Below are 24,792 nucleotides of genomic sequence, written 5' to 3'. Positions count from 1 at the left end.
CGACTAAATTATACAATTAGATGCACCGACGCAACTTGCCTTTATTTTTTTTTTGTTTAATACCATCATCATATGCCACTCGAAACAGCAGAGAGGAACGTGGGTCGGTCTTTGCCGTTGGCTTTACGCTCATTTCACATGGCCTCCATCTAGAAATACAAGGCAAGGTTGAGGTAACATTACAGTCAAACGATAATGGCTTCTAGGCAAGACTCACTTATCTATGTCTGTGGTATTTTTAATAACACTGAGGTTACACGCATTCACTTCAGTTGTAGCTTTACCTTTATGGCCTTATCACGCCCTTTCAACCTCATTAGATACGCCGGCCAACTACGAACAATATACACCTAGAAAAACGTAGCCTGTGTTGTTTGATGTCGTCATATATTGCAATAGCATATATAGCACTATGTAGGTTAAAATATTTTATTTGTAGCTTTTTAGCTAACTGATTTATTGTAGGCTATCGCTGTTATTGATAGGCTGCTGTAACGGTGCAACTGTGCGTGTGAGAGATATTCGCTGAGTTAACTTGCTGCAGTATAACGTAACCAGCAGAAATGAATAGATCTGTTTAGTATTTGTTTGAGCTTTCAAATGTAACACTTGCTGTGAAATGCAAAATTCATAAAGCAAAAATACAAAAGGGCACATATTATAATGCTAGGGAGTCAAAATTAATGCAAATTAAAATTGTTGGCTTAATATTTTTGGCCCATGAAGTAATCCTGCATTAATTTAACCCATTTTCTTTTACTTGTTGGTGCACATTTCCTATTATTTTCTATGCACTTTAGATGTATACCTTACTGTATATAGGCCTATTTGTATGTACTGTAACAAATATCCCTCTGGCTGATGTAACTTTTGTGCAATGCATCCAGTTTCTGTAATTACTTGTCCTTTTCACGAGGTCCAGAGTTTATTCCAGAGGGCACAAGGCAGGGAACAACCCAGGATCGGGCACCAGCCCATCACAGGGCACAAGGCAGGGAACAACCCAGGATCGGGCACCAGCCCATCACAGGGCACACTCACGCGCGATTCACTCATACACGCACACCTATGGACAGTTTGACATCTCTAATTAACCTCAGCATGTTTTTGGACTTATGGGGGTGAGGAACCTGGAGTACGCAGAGGAAACTCACCAATGGCACGAGGTGAACGTGCATCACACACGTGCAACGTGAACATTGGTCCCAGAGGTGTGAGGTGACAATGCCAATCACTGCACCACCGTGCCATCTGTGATGTTGCGCTTATAGGTTTATTTTGGAGGGTCTACAAGCACATTTTGGAAGTAACGGTACTTTTGCCTGAGTAGGAATTTTTCAACGGTAATTTGCATGAAAAATGAGAAAAAATTTGGTTGCAAAAAGCTGTTTTATTTTGTCGACCAACAGCTAGAACCAGGTTGTTTTTCATAATAAACTGCTTTAAAAACAGGCAAAAAACTCCATCAGGTACAGGTATGTACATGAGAAATTCAGGTGAAAGATCAATTTCATAAGAATAATTACATACATTATGCAAGTTCACTGCATTTGTTGAAAGATATTCCCGTTTTAGGAGTATATTATAAGTTGAACATCGAAAGCAATTAGTGCAAATACACTCAGATCCACATTTCCATACATATTTACAGGTATGAATTTGCGTGCACTTCTCTTAGCTCGTACAAAACATACAAAAGATACAAAACATTAAGCACTGAGAGGACGTACATCTGTTCGGCCTCTGTCAAACAAGCTAAATCAGTCAAAGCTGAAGCTTTTTATCATGACCGTTGGTTGCTTTTAAAGTGAAAAGAAACAGTAGGACTTGCACTTGAACTTGCAGCTAATTATTGTAAATTTTATTAGGGTACAATCCTGTCAGTTTTGAATGAGTTGATACAATTTGTCCTACTTGTACTGAATGAACGCAGAGAATTCCAGATTATGGAGTCTCGGACCATGATTGAGGCATTCAGGGAAAACTTTTAAAGATAACAAAGTAGAGTGAAAGAAATTTAAAATATAAATAACTAGAAAATATTCAATCATATCCTTTTGAATATCTTTAGATTTAGATTTACAAAATAACTGGTGTACCATTTGGATTTTAAACTTTGTTCTGACCAGTATTGGGAAATATCTGCTCAGCATCTTCAAAATTAATAAATACAAAATAAGTTCAAAAATTAAAACTTGTTAAAGAAACACATAAAACAAGGCTCTGTCAGGTTTATGCAATTTCTAGCTATCCACATCTTTGGAAGATTACAAAAACATCACACAAAAAATATTATGTACATATTTACACTAACCTATGTTTGATTTATGTATGTGTGTTAAGCTTTCATAATATCTAATTATTTTGTAAACTGGGCAAATCCATTAAAATAGGTAGAAGTATGCAGTTTGGACACAAAAATATACCCATCAGTCCATTCATTACCATGTCAGAGTCACGGCCAATGAAATGCCATGTTATCAATTGGTTTACACGAAATGCAGAAAAAAATATTCAGGGGATATATTTCAAAGGGAAAAATACCAAAGCCCTCACTTAGTTCCTGAATAGCTATGCTATCATGCATTAGTCGTCTCCAGCTCTGTTCTAATTTTATTTGGATTTAAGAAAGGTTGTTAACCCCTGGAATAGAATATACAGTATATTAAATCGTATATAATATATTAAATCTCAGTTGGCCAGTAGGGGGCAGTATAACATTTTATATTACAAGTATATTTCATATTACGTTCAACAGATGAGGATTTTGAAAATAATATTGCTAGAAAACATGAAAGACAATTAAGGGGAATAGTTGCAATTGTCCATGAGGTTAAGAAGCAGCTCTTTTATCATCGTCTTGATATTTCATGGGCAGACCATTTATTATGTCTGCAGTCATCATTCCAATATAACAGCAAAACAAATAAAAAGTTACACCAAACCACATCTGTATACTCAGACTGATCATATAGTTATTTTTTCATATATTTATGAGCTAAAATTATTTTTGACATAAAATCCAAATTGAAATCCAAATTTCCAAATCTACTGTCAAACATATGCAATCTGCATCTTCGAAGTTTAGACTTGCAAGAAAAGCATAACGTGTTCTGCAGAATATTTTTCTCTTAAATATATGGATTTACAGTATGTGAACAACTAGCATAATTTGCAGATTAACGTGGACTCTAGATAATGCAAAGGAAGGTGTTTGCAGCTTTGAATTTTTTTTTAATATGTATGTCTTTGTTTCATTATTTATATAAAAAATTAAGACGTGTAAAAATGTATACATATTAAAACATATCTTTTGACACATTTTAAAATGTACTATATATATTTAAGCATTCCTGAGGAATTTTCCTCCTTGAAATTTAATATACAAGTATATAAGTATAAAGTATGATTTTCACTGTATGTATTTTGAAAGGTCAGATTATTTAAGTTGTTATCTAATCACATTATTGAATATACTAATACCATTATTAAAGTTTAAAGTCAGGAGGCTTAGTTATTCAGGAATAAGTATTTATTTTATTTTATTTTTACATTAGCATTTCGAAATTTGAAAAACGACTGGTTGTCTTTCAAAGCCCATCAAGTATAAAGGCTGCAGATGACAAATGTAGATTAGTCTAAGTCAGAAATCAGTTCTGTGCGCTTTCCAGTTAACTAGAGTGATAAATGACTCCATGCCCAGCTTCTTAAAACAAAAATGCCCCCAATTACACATACTGACAAAGTACAGTCTTATAATGACCTAAAATGGATTCCTGATTAGCTTTAGTATGTCTTTTTAAGTACTATCATTATTACAGCAGTGTACGACACGAACTGAGAGAGAACAGAAAATGTGTAGGAATTTATGAGATCGCAGAATATCAAAACGTGTTTACCCTAGATATAAATTTCTGTTCTATGAGTAGGACCATTGCAGTGAGATACGAGTAGCTCCTGAGGCTTGTTTTGTTAATTTGGAAGGATTTACTTGGTCCCCTCTGGGATGGGAGTAATGTGGTTTAGCCTCATTGCCCAGGGGTCAGCCGCGGCAGAATAGAATGGTTGATGGGAGAGAATATCGTCGTGGGCCAGGGCAAATGTAAACACGCCTTTCTTCCTCTCCATCTCATCGCCATGGTTTCTGTCTAATTTGACATCAAGACTCTCCCTACTGTTGTCCAAGTCGTCAAAGCTGAGACTGCTGCCCTCCAAGTGATGTCTCTCTAAGAACCTGGGACCAGAGACACCGTGTCCAAGTGAGAGGAGTTGGCTGTTAATGCTGAGGCTCTTATCTTCATGATGGGCGGAAGATGGATAAAGGAAATTGGGGGCGCGCCAGGCAGTGGGCTTGCGGCCCCTTCGAGGTCGAGACAGGCGGCAGCTTTGCCTCTTTATGTGCCGATGAAGGTGGTCCGACCGTGTGAAGCTTTTGTAGCAATGCTCGCACTGGTAAGGCCGTACCCCTGTGTGAATACGTAGGTGGTTCTTTAGGTCGTAGTTGTGGACAAATTTGGAATTGCAGTGAAGGCAGATGTATGGCCGTTCTCCAGTATGCTTACGCATGTGGATCTTCAACTTGTCTTGCCTGCAATGGTGAAAGCAGTGAAATTATTATTTATATGGAACAACCATTTTTATTAACATCTCTGACTAAATTGATATTATACCACTAATAAAATAACAGCAATCTTGAACACATCTTTGAAATACTTGCACACCTGCGTATTTATGGGCAGAAGCTAATATGCTTAATGAACTAAAAAGTCCAAATATTTTTGTTGTGTAATAAAGTCAACTGGCATTATGTCAGTGACAAATTAAAAGATGTGAACTTATCTACCATGAATACAATTATGATATTAAAACCAAATAGCTAGTCAGTTTCATAACATGTGAGTGGTCTGATACCATGACATACTTTGCCATTTCTTAATGTAACAAAATGCGAAATGCAAAAAAAATAAAAAACAGCTCAGTGAATGTGACAGTTTTTCTAGCTCCACAAAAAAACCCAATGCTGAAACAATTTAGAAGAAAAAAAATATCCGTATCATGACTGTCAGGCGTTTTTCATTTCTAAAGATGATAATTTTTTTTACCCACCTGGTGAATCTGACCTCACAAATAGTGCACATGTATGGTTTCTCTCCGGTGTGTGTCCTCATGTGCCGAGGCAGCTTTCCTGCACCCTGAATTACCTTGTTACAAATCGGACACTGTTGGGATGCTTTGGTCTTCATTTTTCTCTCTTCCTCTAGCTGCCAAGGGGGGAATAAGCTTTCAAGGTGAGTGGCACTGAGGAAGTTCAAGTATGACCTGAAATCTGACTCATCCTTAATAGTCCCCAGGTGGGATTCGGGTAGCACACTAAGACCTGCACCCATAAAGTCTTTTAAAAAGTCACTGTGAAAAAGGCTATTGGTGATGTCATCGTTCAGCTCTTCCTTAATGCCCTCCTTCTTAACTGCTAGGTCCAGTGGCCTGCTTTCAAGTTCTTGGCAGTATGGGAGGGGGCTAGGGTTAGGTTTCTGGATTTGAGGAAAGCTTGGAAAATCCCCGGCCCACATGGGTGGGAATAACCCTGGAAGGAGTGGGGGAAGAGCTGACCGTCTGTCTATACCTGTTAACTTTGGGTACAGTCCTTCTTGTAGTAAGGATTCAATGGAAAAATCTTTCAGGGCTCTGCCTTCTAAGGTTTCATTGTTTCTGGGTTTCTCATTGAAAACCTCTGTGACCTCAGTTCTCAGTCTGCTTGAAATTATCTCCTGCTGGGAGGTACTTGGAGAACAATCTTGGTCTTGACCCGCTGGAGATTGTACCGATTGTTCAGCAGCTTCATTATCCTCGTGTTCTTCCTCCTTTGAGTCTTCGCCTTCTTCCTCTACCTCGTCCTCATCCTCCTCGTCTTCATCTTCCTCCTCATCTTCCCTTCCCGTGTCCATAATCTCCAGGCACACCCGGATAATGCAGGGAATCTCCAGCATTTGAGCAGCATTTAAGATCTCTTTCACATTAGAAGTGGTGATCGTAAGAGTGGAGGTGTAAGCAAATTCCAGGATTGCAGTAAGCGATTCGGGTGCAACAAAGTCAATTTCGTAGACACTGTGTTGATCACAGTCCATTCCCACAGTGAAGAGTTTCTTGAAGTACTGGCTGCAGGCTGCCAAGACAGAACGATGTGTGTGATACTCCTGGTCTCGAACAATGAGAACAACATCGCACAGAAGACCATCCCGCCGCTGTTCGTTTAGACTGCATAAAACATCGCTGCTATGGTTGGGGAATGGGATCCCAATTAAGTCGTCTTCTCCGTTGGCCATTTTCTCAGCAGTGACTCTGCCAAAAGGATGCATAGAAACCAAGATTCAATAAGTCTCCCGAACAGCATAATATATGTGCTCTTAAATGCTGTTACACAGAATCATTTTTTTTCTGATCAAATTCAACTCTCATTTCTTTATCAAGCACTTTTTTCTGGAAAGAAAATATCATCTACGCAGTTTATTCAGACTAACATTATTTGGCCGAGGTATAATACCAGTTTAAGAAATTATTGCACTAAAACTACTTTTGTAACATTAAAATTAGTATTAAACTGCAAAATATAGGATTTAAAAACATTACAATTAAAAAGCAATATTGATAAATTTTAAACAATCACATGACAATTACAATATCTATTAATTATTAAATATAAAGCTAATGTCAAATCAAGAAATACACACACACACACACACATAACACAGTTAAAAAATCATTTTTAATTATTTTGTTTTCATTAATAGAGAAATTGCTGTAGAACAATTTTTTAGGGGACAGATGGTTCAATTACTTACAGCCCATTACTCCCTAAGAATTTGGGTGGGTTGGGGTCAATAAACAAACCCGCTACAAGATGCAGCCTTGTCACCTGCATTCTTTGTCACACTCCTTCACCAGATTTTTCTCTAGACATGCCTTCTTGTTCTTTGTTCCAGATATAAGACACAATACTACTGAAACTCTCTTTTAAATTTGGTTATATGGGCAAGTTTTTGGGACATTTTCTCCAGCTCGATATCCTGACTCCACATGACTGGCCATTTGAGTGAAAGTCTTTGCCAAATTATCCACGGTTTCTGTATATCACACAAGGTTAACTGAGGCCATATTTCTTTTAAAGACACTGGTTTCTGCAAAAACAGCGGTGATTTAAAAAATTAAACAAGCGTGTGGTATTCTGGAAATTTGTGGTTTGCTGTGTAACTGGAGTTCACCAGAGGTTATTAAAATAACACTGATTTACTGATTACGTGGACGGTGTGAGGCACATTTAAAGACTCGCTAGTGTGCAAAAACATCTGCTGATGCCTATTTTGAAAATTTGTAATTAAAGCTTTTATAAATAGAAAATACTACTAGATAAGAATATATTTGCTGGATGTTACACAGCATAGTATGAAATCAAATTTGTAACGAAGCATTCACTTTACATGTAGTAGAACTATTGAATGTTTGACATTTTGATTAAAAAATAACTAGCATTATTGAAACGGAATAAAAATGTATTTGTCTTCCATATGAGTACAACACACAAAATGATTCGAAACTAAATTCAGAAATTACATGCGTCTTCAGATTTTCAGTGACGATTTCTACAGTAATTGACACGATTTAATTCCATTTCATTGTGAGTCTTTACTTTTCAGTTTCTGGAAATCAGCCAGAGTTCAGCCAAACATGTAGGTCACACCTCTACTGCGGGAAGTGTTCCTCCCATTACCAGATCCTCTGCAATTGTTCAGTTCCTTCTCAGAAGCATGGGTCATAGTACCCAAAAGATACAATGAACACTGTGACTGCCGTCAATGATTTTTGCTCCAGTGTTCATTGGGGTTTGCCAGCCTACCCTAAAAGTAGGCTTTGATCAGGACAAAACTCTCCTTCATAATCTCCCTCCTTTTCAGGAATAACCTTTGCAATGACCATCTGGGAGCTAGAAGGTCTGCAAAAACAGGATTGAGGTCTCTTGTTAACAGTAGTTCTAGGTCATCTTTAATCACCCTGAATCTGGAATTCTATATCAAAGCACACCTGCTCTCTTTGCATTGATGGCTGGTGTTTGACTGGTGATTATGTGACCGGTGTCACATTCTAACAGTGAAAGGATACTGCAGTGATGTCTCCCCGATCACTGCATACCCGCAGAGCTTATTGGAATCTATGAAGAGGGAATTAGCAGGCAGGGATGATTTGGAATCTGGCATTTAATGTGGCAGTGACATGCAAAATTCAAGACGGAAAGCATCCTAGGAAATGACTCGGCTAACTAATCCAGGTCCTTCTCACTTTGAAGGTCTGAAGCCCCTCAATATGCATGGGATGCAGTTATCTAGTCGGGAGCATTTTCTACCGGACAGCTAGTCATAATTGTTGAGATTGCCCCATAATTCTAACATTGAAGGTGAAGGCGAGGCCTTTAAGAGTCAGACTATTTACCCTTTTAATCAAGTTTCCCACTTGCCCATCAGGTGCAGATATCCTGGGAAGGTGAGAAAAATTTTCTGTCAACCTAATAAAGTCCAGCTAAGCAGGTAACTTAGCTGGCACGTAGCATTACAGTGGGGAATTCCTCTATGACCTTGCCTTCCCACAACTCTAAGGGGGCTATTGACAGTAGACTCATACCAGAACCATTACTAAAATTACTAACCAGGTATGGTGATAAATAGGGATCTCATGTAGCAGATAGTTTACGATTGCCACAACTCCTCAAACCCTGGTTATGTTAAGCTAGCCATGACTTCACCTCCACAACCCCAGTATTCCATAGTCCACTGTACCCTGAAGTTATGTGTGTTGTGCTTCGTGCTAAGGACCTCATGCTATAGAGTAATGTCATGCACTGCTCATATGTGGTGGGGGAGGAGAGAACCATTCTAGCTCTATATCAGGACCTCCAGGGGGTCTTCGGTATGTGGGGGGGAGGGCTACCGCCTCAGATCCCCACAGGATTTTGGAAGCAAATGATTGTAAAACAACCTTCCAAACAGCCAATGGAAATCTGGGTTCTTGGTTATGCCATTTAGCCTGGTGGATGTGTCTTTGGAATTCCAAGCATTTCTTAATGATGTACTTCTGCACATGCTATTGTTGTAATATACTTGTGTTTTATTTAGATGTAACCTCCCACATAGAGCATGCTGGGTTAGTACCCATGGAATATGCTGGGAAAGACTTCATATTTCAGAAGTCTGAGTTTCATATCTACTCAGTTTTATTTTTAGGGTATATTTTGTCCCTATCCAAAGTTCACATGGATTATAAGAAGGTCCAAAATTTAACATATAATGCTATGAAACAATAAATACCGGCCAAGCTTCTGGCAGACCTCCTGTTCCACCACATTTTTCATGTCTGCTGCATCCAAAAAGGCCTGATGTCTGAATGAGATCCTCATTTTTTAACGTCAAGAATTTGGAAGACCTCTTATGACCCAGTTTTTCTTCCATGTACCAACCCCAGACAAATGGTTAGATTGAATGAAATAGCAAGGAAATCTAGCTAGTTTTGTAGACATATATTTTGGCCAGTCAGCAAGATTGTCTCCCTTTGAAGCATTTCCACAATTGTATGTTGGGTCCGGCCACAGGCCTTCCTACATTTCAGTGCTGTTTGATGTATCAACCACACTTATTCCCCTTTGAATTATCAACTACAATCATACCCTCCATGGACTACTGGCTCAATCAAAGTGCGCGTGCCTGGCAACAAACCCACTGCCAGATTTCCCAGTACAACCAAGTGCAAAAATAGCAGGCCAGACGCTTTGGTAAACCTGCACCTATTTACTGTCCCAGCCAATGGACCTGCCTTCAAGTAACTGAATTCATCGGGTAGGCTGACACTTGGGAATATCGCCCCTTCGCAGTGGAGTGAAGAGAGAACCAGGTTACATACCCGCTGAGTTGCTCTTGCATTTCGGCATGAAGCCCACTTTTGAAAAGTTCTTCTTGTAGCCAGTGTCGATAGACCCCTGGCACCCCTGGCCGTTCCTACAGCTTCTGGTATCATTAAAAACTGCCTGGTATATACTGCCAGTCGGCCTCTGAATTCTAAGGGAGTATTGGTCACATCCAGTCTTTCGTGGAAGGGGAATCTGTCTAAGGAGCTAACAGTATTAATGTTGTTGCAAAAAACTGTGGCAAAAATTTGTCAACAAGAAAGATTTTTAACTGACAAAAATTAGACAATCGGTAAAATATTTAATTTGTGATGCCAAAAACTATGATACTAACGCTTTTGTCAATGAATAAAATGAGACAAATGTCAGGAAGAGATTGGGTAAAATTAACCAGAAGTACTGTAGTATCTTTAGTGAGTGTTGACTGTAGATGCGCATGGCTGCATAATGTTCATCTTACTCCTTGCAAGTGTGTAAACAATGCAGTTATATCTCTAAAAGCTGTCTGTAAACTCCTTACATTTGTGCTAGACTTGGTCAAATTTGTATTATTTATGCCCCCCACCCCCACCGACTTGTGCATTTTATCGTGGGCAGCCTCTCCCAACTTGGGGAATTTTATCAGCAAAATTTTAAAATAGTGAAATAGTGCTTTTGAAAATACCATCAAAATACAATTTACCTCTGTGTAATCTCTGGACAGTATGACAGTGTGAAAATTAGATTAATCTTGGGCAGTATCTATGTCACAGCCAGCGTTAGCTAGGAAGAAATGTAGATAGATTAAAAAGCAAGACGCAGTGTAATCCGTGTGGAATGGCAATAACAGAGAAAAACACCACAAACTTGAAGCAAATGAGATGAACAGAAACAAACAGCTGATGTTTCTTTTAATGTGTTTGAAAAGTTCACTGTCATGAATTGAACTTAATGCAGAAATAAGCAGAATCCAGTTGATATTCACTGATCCGATACTTGTTTATATTTTTGAGGACACTTGAGTTTTCTTTATTCGACTTCTGTGCACTGGTGTTTTTTCGTATAACATGAATAGAAATGCATAACATGCAAGTATTTTGTTTGAGACTAAATTGTATTATTTTTCTAAAGAGAAAATTAAGTGAAATTTTCACAGAAATGTGAAATGATGTGCTAGACCATGACTAAACCTGTTAATTTCATTGACTCCACGAAGTGTAGATTTAGCTAACGAAATATCCTGTGATTTTCATTAACTAAAACTAGACTGGAACAAATTTTTCTACAAACGACTAAAAGTAAATCAACAATTGCTGTCAGAACTAGCACAGCTAAGAAATGGTGTTGCTTGTGAGCTAAAGAATTACTTGATATAGTCCTTAATCCTGAGCTCTATCACCTAACCCCCTTAAGCTGGTCCTAGGCCTAAGGGATGCCCTGCTAGATGTTAAGGGTCTACTCACTCTTTGGGATCCATACCGTGCCTAAGCATGTTTGACCCCCAAAGTTTAGTTTGTTGACTAGTGCAGTACCAGTTGAAGGGGTAGGCCTGGGCATGGTTCAGTTGGAATCAGACACGGTATATGTCTAGTGTAATCGGTAACCGTGTACGAGCATGAAAAACAGACGTGACGTCAATCACCTGAATGGCCCACACGTGCGTACATGTACACTATACATAAACTGGACCCAGAAGGAACGGATTGGGTAGATTGTACAGATCAGGTGGCAACAAAGATTTAACAAACATTACGACAAATGGATCACTTTGTCCATTTGGCAGACCTGCAGCGTTTGTTGGAAATTTCAGCTGACGAGAGAATCCAAGAGCAACTGTACGCAACACACAGTAACTCAGAGATATTTGGTAAAATACAAGAGGACTTTTACCTGCAGCAGGATTAAATTAAAATTGCTGCATTGCAGTCTTGTTAAATCCTATGAGAGAGCCATGTGTCATCGCACCCAAAACGACTCCAAAGAAGCTGCAAATGATATGAAAGCGTGCTCAGGCCCGTAACGTTAAGAGCAATGTGAACACAGACCAGCAGGGCAGTGGGGAGCAGGGCTTTTGGGCATGATACGAGGCAACCGGACCAAGTGTGAGTACAACCTAAGATTCCTTGGCCCAATGTTACCCTTCAAGGCTGGTTTAGTGTTGCCCCAAAGGGATACTGTTACAGTACGACCTCTCTGGTCCAGAAAGGGGAGTTGCAAAGTTGTGATCAACAGAGATGACCTTTGATCAATCTAAGGTAAAGAGATAAAGAGCTCTGAGGCACTCTTAGTGTCCTTAGCTTCAGAGCTGAGTCGTTCTTTGCCTCAAGTCAAGCATTTGTGGTTGTCATCTAAAGGCCCTTTGCCGGTGGTTTTCCATACCGTCACCTGCCTCATATTTTGTTTTGGACTCATTCTTTTAGAACTGTTCCATTGAGTCAGCCCTCTCTGTGTCTGAATCTGACCCCCACAGCACCATTCAGCGTGATTCTCCCAGTGTCTGTGACAGCTGGAGGGGTAGTAGGAGCAAAATAATGCTGAGGAGTGCATTTGTATCGCGGAAATAATCATTTTAAAAAAGTTGGTGAGGGCACAGATGTCCTACAGAGTGACAAATCTTGAGAAAAGGATCCTCCGCCCAAAAAGTTCCCCATTTTAATGTCTAGCTGAGTAAACAAGGCAGCCCCTCCCTTGAAACTTCAGCCAAGTCAAACAGCTGCTGGGCTAAAACAACAGCCTTGATAAGAGGGGTCAGCTATATGGTGGTCAGTCACCCACCCTGGGAAGACTCGCTGCCTAGTCGGCTTAAATGCACTCTTAATTATAATGTGGAGACCATCTGAAGAGGATATGCCATAGACAGAGGGGGAGGAGGGCACTGGTCTCCCACCGCAAGCTTCTGGCTTGTGACTTAAGGCCGTAACTTGTTCTGCCTTAGACGCTGACTGCTTACAGTCACTATGTTCCCCTGCAATTGTGAGTATAAGTTTATTTCAACAAAATGCATCATTTAAAATGCGGAATTCCACGCAAAACCGCTGAAGATAATTATTCGCATGAACCTGCTTTGGAAAAGCAGTTAGAAGATACATGACTGAATAAATGAAGCAATTAATTATTCTGTCACCTTTGAGCTAATGGGTTACTTCATCACCTTTAAGTGCTCCACAAAAGACTGTTCATGTACTCAGAAACTATTGATGCACTGAGCATTTTGAATTCACTGGGAACCATTTGTCACAAGGTGTGCTGAACATCAGTGGACTCTGCTGCGATTTGTAAGCATTTTCTGACCTCTCTGTTCAAGCATTAATCACATATATGAAACATATAAATGATATATAAAACATTTGTGAAACTATAAAAGTGTATAAAATGCTCAGTCAATACATTCATAAACCAAAAAGGAAACTGAGTTTAGGTTTTTTTGTTGTCTTGCACAGGACATGGTTGGCATATGATATTTACCTAATTTTCCCCGTCAACTTTTGACAGCATTAAGGGCGTCAAGGCTCAACATAATTGCAGAGTGATATTTCTGCTCACCTGTCTTTTCCCTCGAGGTAAAATATTAAGTACCGCAGTGCAGAGTCTCAGCCCTCACTGTCCATTGCTCAGCTCTCCAAATCCTTCAGTTCAGTCATAATTTACTCACTTTTCACCCACAAGAAATCTGTGAAAACTGCATCTTTGCCTTGAGCCCAGTCACAATACAATCATTATAGGCCTCAGGCTAAAACAGTACTGTTTAGCACTTCTGCCACCAAGCACTGAATTATAGAGCCACCTTTGGCTAGACAGAAAACCCTCTGCATCTGTGCTTCGATTTCTGCTTATTTAATGTGTAAGTATATATAATATATAGCACATATGCAGACTATTATCTTAACAATGCATTTATAGAAAGAAATATCCGTAATTATACAAAAATGAAAATATACTTTAATATGGTATGCTTTTAATGGGCAAATTATTTAATGCATCTAACATCCAAATCAATAGCTACAATTTGCGATGTGGTCAGTACACTGCAGTTAGAATTAGATTTTTTCAATCTCTATTCATTTGCTGTTCAAGACTAATTCATTTTTTTAATTTATAGCTCTTTATAGCGTTCTACAAACATGGCTGAACATATATAGCATCTACCCAGCTCCTGCGTAAAGAAAACTAATTTTCATTATAGACAAAACAAAGTCGGCTGAGTCCCATGAATAACAACAGAATGTCATTTTTAATTACCGCTATACCAGATCGCTAGCTAATTGTCTAGTGTAAAGTATCACCGCACTGCTGTCTGTTTTACATTAAATTTGCACAAAATCATTCATAAATAATGCAAGTTCGTACTGCTTGGGCCAAAGTAATATAAAAAATGATATAATGGTTAAATTCTTGGACGTGTAATCCAGATGTTACACGTTCATATGCCAGGGGAGTCCTGCTGTAATTTACAGTCAGATTACACAGTAAACCACGCACTTCCATAAACAAGTAAAGACAATAAGCTGCATTGGATAGATTTGCAGAGGTAGAGGTGAATTATATTTAGTAGCAAGGCGAAATGCCACCACACTGACTGTACTTCTTAACGAAACTTCTGCTGAAGGCTCAGCAGCAGCAAAGGCATGGGGCAGATGCAGAGGTCTCAGATATGATAAAAATCTGAGTATGGAATTGGAAAGGGTTTTAAAAGAAGCTAATTTGTTTTTCTGCATTGTGAGCAGACGTGAGCTCATAGCTGTGGTGTGGTGACATACTGATCATAAATGAGGGGAAAGGGCACCTCACCCACAGCTTAAGGCATGTAAACAACCCCACATGCTCAGAGATCTGGATTTAAAATGGTTTGCAATGTTTTGTCTATCGGCCAGTCGTTCTTAGTTCTTGCTAATTGGCAAAATAGACTGATAGAAACTGCAGTTTATGTTCCACTTCTGACAATGCGAAATGTACATTACACATACGATAATACTTTATGAAAATCACATGCAATTTATAAAATCCATTTTTTAACTTCTGTGTGCAATGCTATGATCCCAAATAGTCAAAACCCAATAAAACTCTCCGTCATGCATCACACAAATGTAAATCAAGGCAAAAAAATCCACAGTTTGCAAAAAATGGACTGAAGAAAACTTGCAACGTTTAACTACATTTCGTAAAGCATCTAATAGTGTTTAAGATTCTGTTTCCTTATATTAAAACACTTTTTCCCTCTATGATCTATATATAACTCCTACATTTTTAATGCTTTGTGATACATAACTTATCAAATTTGCCTCTACATTCAGAACTACTGAGAATATCTTAGCACAAAGACGACCTCCCACACTCTGTTCACATGTCCGTACTCACACCTGAATGTTCCGCCAGGTGCAGGAAATCTTTGCACAGTAATCGGCACCCACCTTGCGCTTCCTCACGTTTTATCCCGAGGCAAAGGGGCAGTGTGCAGTGACCTCTCTCATCTCCTCGCGCCACAAAGACGAAACTGTCTTTCCATTCACAGTCACGTTTTCATCAGCCACCCGTTCAGGAGCCACAGAGAAATCCAGAGAAACAACAGGAATGAGAGGAGCTGCAGAGGTCTTCTGAATCCCCCCCCCTTTAGAAAATGTGCTTATGAAGAACGCTGGTGTTCTGGAGAGGCAGGCTTGTCTGTAGCACCATGGGAGGGAGAACGGCAGCTCTGCACTGTTGCGATGTCGCACCGCTAGTTTTTATAGCAGGGTGGGTAGCTGAGAGATAATAATACCCCATCCACCTCCACAACACAAGTTAAGCACAGTGTGTAATAAGCTCATGGCAGAGACATCCATTGATTTAGGTCAGACAAAATGAATTTTTAGTTTCGGTAGATTTACTTGCAGTCGGGGGGAGTTATTTTGCAATGAAAAACAAACAATAAGTAAAATCTAGATACACTAGCTACATACGCTCCACCACTTTTGACTGATAATTAAAAAAAAAAATTGGGCCTCGTTAAATTCATTGAGGTTAATAATGGGTATGCCATCGCTTCTGAACATGTGTACCGCTGACGAACCTACTTCAGAGTCACTGTGAATAATGTAATCATTTTTACATAAGCATAGAACAGATAAATAAAAAGCACTTTAGTTTCTACCAGGTTTAAGAACATTGAATAAAGGCTGGATTTTGGTCTTGTGGAAAATGGCTTTAAATTTATTTACATCTAGCAGCTTTTCTTATTGGATTGTTAGGGTCAGTGAAGCTATGATATTTTTATGAAAATATTCTTACGTAAATCAAGACTTATATTCAGTAAATATAATGTATCATTTCTGTTATGTAATTTTCTAAGAGTACTTTAAAAACAAGCAAAAAAAAAAATGTGGAGAAAAGTGCAATGTGATCATATTTTTCATTTAATGATGTAGAATGAATAGACTTTACTGACACCATGTCTGTGTGTGTCACTGGAAAAAAAAACCCCCGTCTGAAATGCTGAAAGTGAAACGTCACCATTGAATTTGGACGGGGAGAGTGTGCATGTCACTGAGCCACACATGGGTTTCGTGAACCTCATTGATAAGTTAATAAAGCCAGACGAACCTGCCAATAAGCACGGACTTACTACGCACAGTCACTGAGTGCTCAGTAAACGCTGTGGATAAAAAGGTTCTCAGTCCGGATTATGAACAACATTCTACACAAAACAGTTCCAATGCGTAACATCCCCCTTTTTATAAATCGGAATTCACGCATGCTTCAGTTCTGACGCCTGACAAGACCACAGAAACTCTCATTAACCTTAGACACTGGCACACTCGGCTTAAAGGCTTGCATTGGGTGCGATCAGTTTTTTATATGTATAAATAATACATAGGTATTGTTATTTCTAAAAGGATGGTGAGATCCCACTGCCCATTGCTTCAGCTTTAGCGAATTCCCTTTTTCCATTAATGTATGAAATTTTTATGGAAAATAATTTTAACACGCAATCATGTTTTCTAGATGCTTTTCAGTATAAGGAACAGTGATGACTGTGATGGTGAATGTCATGAGATAACAAAAACATTTAAAAGGAAATATTAAACACTAATCAAACTGCATGACACAGAACTGCCAGGATATACTTCACATATTAGGTATTGAAGGAACAAGCTTTAAATTCAATAGAAAATCAGCCTGGCTGCACTTAACCCTAGTCGACTCTTTGTGTGTATTGTACTATTGCCGCTTTGGACAAAAGCGACAGCTAAATAAAGGCAAATGTAATAAATAAATTTGTTAATTAAGAGCCTAGCAGGAACAATATGGACACAACATCAAAAAATTGACACCAGCAGTAATTACAGGAGTAAGTATATCAGGCCCTGTAAAAAGTGATCTATTTATACTAGGCTAATTTTTAAGTTATTTTACAAGCTCCAGTGTTGCGTTATGTCTACTAAGATATATATTTATGGCAGAAATGGGAAAATAATGCACAGCAATAAAAGTTATGCACTTGTATTAATATTACTGAATAGCAATACTGAAATTAAACCAACGGGGGTAATGCGTTCATTCAACTGCCTCGTACAGTCCGCATACCAAGAGATGTACGCTTTTTGCATTTATTGAGTATCATGTATTTTTAGTGACTATAGCCGCGGTGCTTCAATTCATGAAGTGGAAGGCGGGGCAAACCCTGGAAAGGGCACTAGTCCATTACTAGGCACTGACACATACTGTTATCGGGTGATTTAGACTCACATCTTCACTTTAGGTGTGAGTCTCTGGATTATGAAATAAACCTGAAGCACCTGGAGGAAGCTCATGTTAATAAACTAATTCTATAAGCCGAATTTTAACTATGAACCCTGGCAACAATGGTACCTACTGCACCATTCATATTACATAACTTCCATATATAGAAGCGTGTGTGTGCGTGTGTGTGTGTACTTTTATATACTCCCACACACAACAGATACACAGGCACAAAGACATACACACACCTTGGATTCAATACTACAAATATCTTTTACTTTGAATTCTGCTATGGACATTGGATTAATATTATAATTAAATTATTTCCATTTAAAGCTTCCAGGTTTCCTTTTAAACATGTAATCTGATTTTATTAATATAAAAGCGCAAGATTTGTATGTTATATTTATATTTAAAAATTTTATATTGCATTTTATAGAGATGCCCTGCGATGGGCTGGCCCCCCATCCTGGGTTGTTCCCTGCCTCATGTCCATAGGCTCCGGACCGCCATGACCCAGAAGGATAAGCGGTTTGGAAAATGGATGGATGGACATACAAATAAGAAACCCGCTAAATTGTTATTGACCAGACAACGTCTCAGTTAACTGCATACCTTAGACTACTGCAGGACTGTGTTCTGCTTGTTGTCATAGAGACCTCTAGCAGGTAAAGTACCCAATGTATTTAATGGACTTTCCACCTTGGAATCTTAACCAAAAAAACAAAACAATTTCCTTATTTCCGTAATTCGGTTTCAGCAGCCTCACCTACATTTGGAATACTTTTAAGAGTAAATGACCACGTTTCCAGTCCTGTGTGTGTAAATGGCATAAATCAGTGTTCTGATACCACAAGGAAAGAAGTAAACATTCACCCAGCTTTGTGTTTTGATAATAGTACTTTTATGTTTATGCCGTTAAAATATGCCATTTAGAAGTTTTCTTATTTTATATTTTCATATTTCCAAATATTTTCTGCATGAAGTGTTCCTTCATAGTGTTTGTTTTTACTTCTTTGCCTCACTGTTCGCAAGTTTAAACAAGAGAACAACTATTTCAGACTGTTTGTTTTCCATTTTCCAGAGAACTTTTGCACCGTACATGGTGTCGGTGGCCATGTTTTCTTTTACAAGTATGTAGTCTTCTACATTAACATCTTTCAACTTTTACTTAAAAGAAGTTTATGTGCAGTCTGTTCGCGCCCCGGTCGCACCCTGTAAGCGAACGCTGAGTAAGTGTTGAGTTCTGCAGTACCTGTTTGCTGTCACACATGCTGTTCCTGCCAGGGTCTCCCAGCATGCATTCATCTCCATATCCAATTTCCTGCTCTGTTAGGTTTTTATCGAAGATGAATGGAGCGGAGGCCAGTGTATATCTAAAAAGTCAATTATAGGGTCGCCATAGCCTTCCTCTCCTCTCGACAGGGTACGACAAGATACCTCCAGCTACATCTTTTCGTTATTTGGGAGCAAGTTTACAGGAAATCTGTCAGACCAGCTGCATCCTGTCCTACAATTTTTAACCAGAGAAAACGCTGCATCCCACTAGATCTGCGCTCTCTCAAGTGGCTTTACTTCTGTATTCTTTTGAAATTACCATAAATGTTTAGTCACATTATAACCTGCTCCCTAATGTAAAGGCTTCCACGACTACAATGGGCCCAAAATGACTATTATAACTATAACTATTATATTAAAAATTTGGGTTAAATACAATGATTTGTAATAGCGAATGCATGCTGACGACAGCATTGAATGGCTTCAGTGGTTTGTTGCCTCGCCGTACAGTACAGTAAATAGTTACTTTATTATTATGATAATTATTATGTACGGTATTCAGGGCTGCTGCCAGGACTTCCTAGGGGTGTTCAGGAGCATGACCCTCCAAGAATTTTTAACTATAGTGTAACTTGTGAATTTTTACCTCTTTCTGAGAGCGCCACGAATCATTCTGAAAACTAATTTCAGTGACAAAAGATGAGGTGTCATCAAAGGTGAGAAAAATGCAAAAAAATGAAATGTCCTCAATGATAGATGCAGGCATGACTGCATTGTTATTGTTCTGACGTAAAGGCAAAACCCCCTCTGTAACTGTATATATTAAAAACACGTTTCTTTGATACTTAAGCTTAAACTTATCTAGCCAAGACAAATTTTCTTAAAAACGAGTGCAAGCTAATGCGGTTGTGTTCAGGGATCTTCACTCCATGCCCTAGGAGATATGTCAAGACTCTAATACAGTACATGAAGATGACGCATAACCTTGGTCAAGTGAATCTCTCCATCTTGAGAATGGACTTTGTACACTGTTACAGTGTATCCCAGCACAAGAACAAGCTCTGGTTGGAAGACACTGGGCAGTCCGACCTGAGGCTTACCTCTAGCATTACGATTCTGAAGAATAAAACTGGGAACTCCCAGAATAACTAGTACGTTAACTACAGAACTGAACACTCTACATGCATGGAAATTATTTGGTCATGTTGGAGGTCATTATCTTAAATTTGCTCATTGCACGTGGATGAAATAAAACATAAAATACTAGCTAGTATATTAGCTATTTCAGTGCCTGAATACAAGCTAATATATCAATAAAAAACGAACAAATTAAATAATTATAGGATCTTGAAACAAAAGGCTGCATAGACACGGACGGCCAGAAATGGAGTCAGACACCTGTGTTGTAGGTGCTGCTGATATCTGTTGCAGCTCATGTACTGTAAGCTAAGTCTGCTGTCCTCACCTTCTCCTCTCCTGGTGTTTGGGAAGACTGAGGTTGTGGGAAAGCTTCTGGCACCCCCACGGCTGCTCGCCTGCCAATAAATCCCTCTGCAGATAGGCCCACGCTTCTCAGACCTCCTTAGGTGGGAAAACCTTCCACTCGGGCCTCCAAGGACAACCCCCCACGACTCCAAATCTTCCAGAAGCAAGGTCATTATTGCTCCTCTGCACACACTCCGCATAGTGAGAGGAGGAAGGGTCACAATACTTTTAGCTGACAAATATATTATTATTATTTTTTTTTTTTTGTTTAGTAGGTTTTCAAATTCCGATATACGGTTTTCTCTTGGGAAGTGGGGAGGGGTGATCTTTACGCGTTAGACCGACAAAAAAAAAAGAAGTTTGTTAATCACCCCCCAGATCTGTGTGACTGATGTTCTCGCTATACGAGCGTAAAGTACTGATTGTTTAGTGTAGCTACTTTAACAAGTTGATCAGCCACATTTATAGTAGAGCCTTGAGGGTGATTTAATGTGTTTACCCTGTTTGGGTTAAGACCTCGGGGTGAGCAAGGACACCTTCTCTCTGTGATAATGAGGGCCAGCAGATGACGGTCAGATCGGCTCTGCCTGCCCTCCGGCAGCCCAACACCTACTAATTAAAACCAGCCAGGCTGGAGGGCAGAGGCTACAGACGCCTGTCAAGACAGCCTCATGCAAAGGCTAGGGCACCAAATGGCAGACATTCGCCCGGATTCCCTTCCTGCTCTCTCCCGTCTCCATGTCACGGCTGTACCTGATATCTGTCCGGCATGAGCAACAGCAGTTCTCACGCATCAAAAGTGATCTGTGTCTCAGCACGTAGGCGGATCAATGCGGCCTCGTTTTGAGAGATAGGACCCACACAGTTCTCTCTTATGGTGAGATCCCTCTTCTCTTCACACTAGTGGGTGGACCCAGTTTTCAAAACTATGATCTTTAGAGGAAAATACAAAATACATTTCTGAGATTAATATGCGTTCCCCCAGACCTGTGTTCAAAGCTCTACATGCGTTCATTCAGAAATGCATGATGGCTGTAGCGGCTTATTTAATTGGCCCCGCCTCTATCGCTTGTTCACGTGTGGAACAGACCATGATCTGAGGGCTTCCATTGATTGGCACTGGCTTGAGTGATCCTTGCGTTTCATTTTAACTTAATACCCAATGACATTTCTAAGCATCACCTGATGGGTATTCATTCATTTCAGTTGCAGGCTCTGCTTGGTACGTGTCACACAATGTATGTTGATAGTATAAAGGTAGTAGCTTTTTGATGTTAAATTCTTCAAATGCATTCACCTTAAATATTATAGAACGCTTCACCTATAACAGTTACAATTTCCTATTATCGACACGACCGTGTGTAACGATTGGAACATAGTGGGTATCATGCTTGTGGAGATCCTAGCACAATGACATGCGTTCTTTACAGTCTTGATATTAAGCAGAAAGACCTCTGGGTGTGTTAGTATGTACCTGACAGCTTTCAAAAAGAGTTGTGAGTAACACAAAGTACACAAATCCCCAAACTTGTTTTTTTGGCACGAATCCCGCCTCCCACCCTGCAAAGCCTCTTCAGGCCTCCTCCCACCCTCTATTCATCTGTGCTCCGCCACCCATGGCCTAACGCTTACTCATTGAACCTGTGCTTCTGCCGCTATGGAGGAGGATTGTGTGCACACACAGACCACATCATTCACACGGACGAACACACGACGGCAGTGGGACAGCTTAGCTGCAGAGGATCGCCACAAACGCTGAGCTGCCTACTCAGGTGACCCAGTTCAGCAATTCTTTTGTCGTTTCGACCTCTAAACAGGCCTCTGTTGCATCACATTTTAACTATATTTAGTAAATTATGTATACTACTTATATATACTAGGCACTTGTATTTAAATACTTAGCGGTGTTGTGTTATATGCAAAACACAACACTAGTTGATTTAATATCGTATTTAAATTTATTCTCATTTATTGAAATGTATGTACATTGCATATATACTGTATGAGCAAATTTTACTTGTAACAGGTTGTCATGTTATAGCTACAGACTAACCTAAATACCACGGTGCTTAAAGTGCTCTCGCTCACAGTAAATAATAGGAATTACGGCAGAAATACTTGTGAATATGCCAATGTAAAAATATCCTGGTGGAAACAAAGGAGCTCCTAGGGACAGGTTCAACATTGATAAACTGTGTCTGAACCAAAGGCAATGAAACCTTTGACTAAATAGACTAAGGTGTGGCTATTATCCCCAAATAACCCTTTGAACAAGCTCAAATGAACAGAACAAAATTCACCATTATTTGTCAATTATTTACAGAAATGCCCAACATGCAAACACAGTGTTCTGTTTTAAAATCAATTCATTTTCACCTGGTTAAAAAAGAATGACTACACCACTGTAATATAATCGCTTGCTGAAAGCTCTAGAAAGGCACCTGAGATCCTCTGTGATTTCACTGCGATGGCCGCACATGATAAAATACAAATGGAATTCCAGGTCTCAGTAATCATCCTCATAACACAGAGTCTGTCCCAAACTTAGTCTAAACGACAAGCAATGAAAAAACATATGATAAATGCTATAAAGTAATATGTGGGTCAGTGGTATATATTTAGTCCTGCATATCAAATACCAAACATTATTGGCCAACAATGCTTCACAGGATTTTGTGAAGTAATATTAAATGCCTCGACGTTTTGTAAGAAGCAGACATTCACCATAACGTTGTATTTCTTACATTATATAATTGTAATTACTTAGGAGTAATTCATGGCAAATATAAAGTTGTTATCATTGTAAGTAGATTTTATGAATGATCTTGCTGCTATAGTAAACTATACTGTAAATGTATTGAACCATATTTTAGTGCATTAAAAAGGCATTTCCATGTATGACGGCAAGGATGATAAGATATGCAGCGGGAATGATGATTATTATTGACCTGGTGAATGTTTACATGTATAAGTGATCCTATATTATACATATTAATCATATGTGTTGTTAAATTAAAACATCATATAAAATATACAAATGACACTGTAATGTGATATAAAATACAGCAAAAAAAATCCATTGATGCATATATAAATAAATCCTTATAAATATCTCTGCTCTGTTTTCCCAACTACTGCACAATTCCCAATATGTAACTCTGCCCCAAATCAAGTTTGCAGTGATCTTGGTTAACCCCGTTGTACCTGGTGTTAAGTGCAGGTAGTAACCCCTTTGGGAATGCAAAAAGTCGGCATTAGCAATGTCTTTAACCCCACCCAGTCCAGAAACAATCTGGAGACCTTATCTCAACACCAAAGACAATCTGAGATGTCATGCACACAGTAACTCTTAAAACCCTTTGACCCCTTCATAGAGTCATACTTCGTAAAAACACAGGAAAAGAATCGTGTTTTGATAAACACTGCTGACCTTTCAGTAGATTGCCGCTTTTCAAATCGTCTCGCCCCCCAGTTCTTGTCAGGAAGCAGAGTCTTATCCTTTGCGGCATGTGAAAATGAGAGAGAAAGACAGAAGAGCTCAGTTTTCCTGCCGGAGGTGTGTCAGTTACTTGTAAGAGGGAAACAAACTGCTCCACCAAATGGTTATATATGAAAAGAGTACACACCCACCACCGAGCACCCCTCCCTCCTAACCAAAACTATTTGGCAGCGGTCCCTGCACATTCACCTGTGCTGCTGCAAAGATAATGATGTAGCTGCAGATGAGCCTGCGAACCTGCTTCTGGGCTGTTCAGTACTACTTCTGTGTGAAGAGGCTAACAGGCTATCAGAGCTGTGTGGGAGTATGCAGTGGCCTACAACTCTGTACCTGTTAGCAGGTGCTGTACAACTACAAGGCCGTTTATAGGTGTGATTTCTGCGATGGTCACGAAATACCGGCACAGTCAGATGAAACGGAAAAGTTACTAGCAGTGTGCATCATCTCTTTTTGCGATGCTTTTTATGTCGATATTTTGCTGTTCAAACAACAAGTAACTGCAGACATGTTAATGAAATAGAGTGCCAGAGAATCAATAATTAAGATCTGAAAACATTACAAAACAGTAAATATTATATTGCTGTACTCTGACATTAAACTGACATATTAAAAGCATATTCTGTACATGTTTGTGTCACTGTGTGTTTGAAATGATTCATCAATCTTAAGTTACTTTTTAATCCAAGAGTTTCAGAGACAGCTATAAATACATATAATTCAGATATTAAATTATTATGCTTAAGGCTATCCATCCATCCATCCATCCATCCATCCATCCACCCATCCATCCGTTTTCTTTACCCGCTTATCCTATTCAGGGTTGCGGGGTTCCGGAGCCTGTCCTGGAAGCTATGGATGCAATGCTTAAAACTACAGTAAATTATTTCCT

The 24,792-nt window shown here is 39.2% G+C and overlaps 2 protein-coding genes across 4 annotated transcripts in view; both read right to left on the bottom strand.

Moving 5' to 3' along the window:
- bxdc2 (brix domain containing 2) overlaps positions 1-24,792 on the bottom strand; it is a 277,175-nt gene that overhangs the window by 104,532 nt on the left and 147,851 nt on the right. The gene's annotated exons all lie outside the window — the stretch shown is intronic.
- On the bottom strand, positions 1,371-23,973 carry LOC125746095 (zinc finger and BTB domain-containing protein 7C). Of its 2 annotated transcripts, none has more exons than XM_049019735.1 (3): positions 23,835-23,973; positions 5,107-6,339; positions 1,371-4,588 (listed from the first exon to the last, which is right to left on the bottom strand). In XM_049019735.1, exons 2-3 carry the CDS (start codon positions 6,321-6,323, stop codon positions 3,988-3,990), a joined length of 1,818 nt encoding a protein of 605 aa, XP_048875692.1. In that variant the 5' UTR covers positions 6,324-6,339; positions 23,835-23,973; the 3' UTR covers positions 1,371-3,987. The 2 variants fall into 2 exon arrangements, with proteins under 2 accessions (XP_048875692.1, XP_048875691.1); XM_049019734.1 differs by lacking the exon at positions 23,835-23,973 and adding an exon at positions 15,334-15,689.

Source organism: Brienomyrus brachyistius, chromosome 7, assembly GCF_023856365.1.
Source record: "Brienomyrus brachyistius isolate T26 chromosome 7, BBRACH_0.4, whole genome shotgun sequence".
Classification (NCBI taxonomy): Eukaryota; Metazoa; Chordata; class Actinopteri; order Osteoglossiformes; family Mormyridae; genus Brienomyrus; species Brienomyrus brachyistius.
This window is presented reverse-complemented; position numbering and strand designations above follow the sequence as displayed.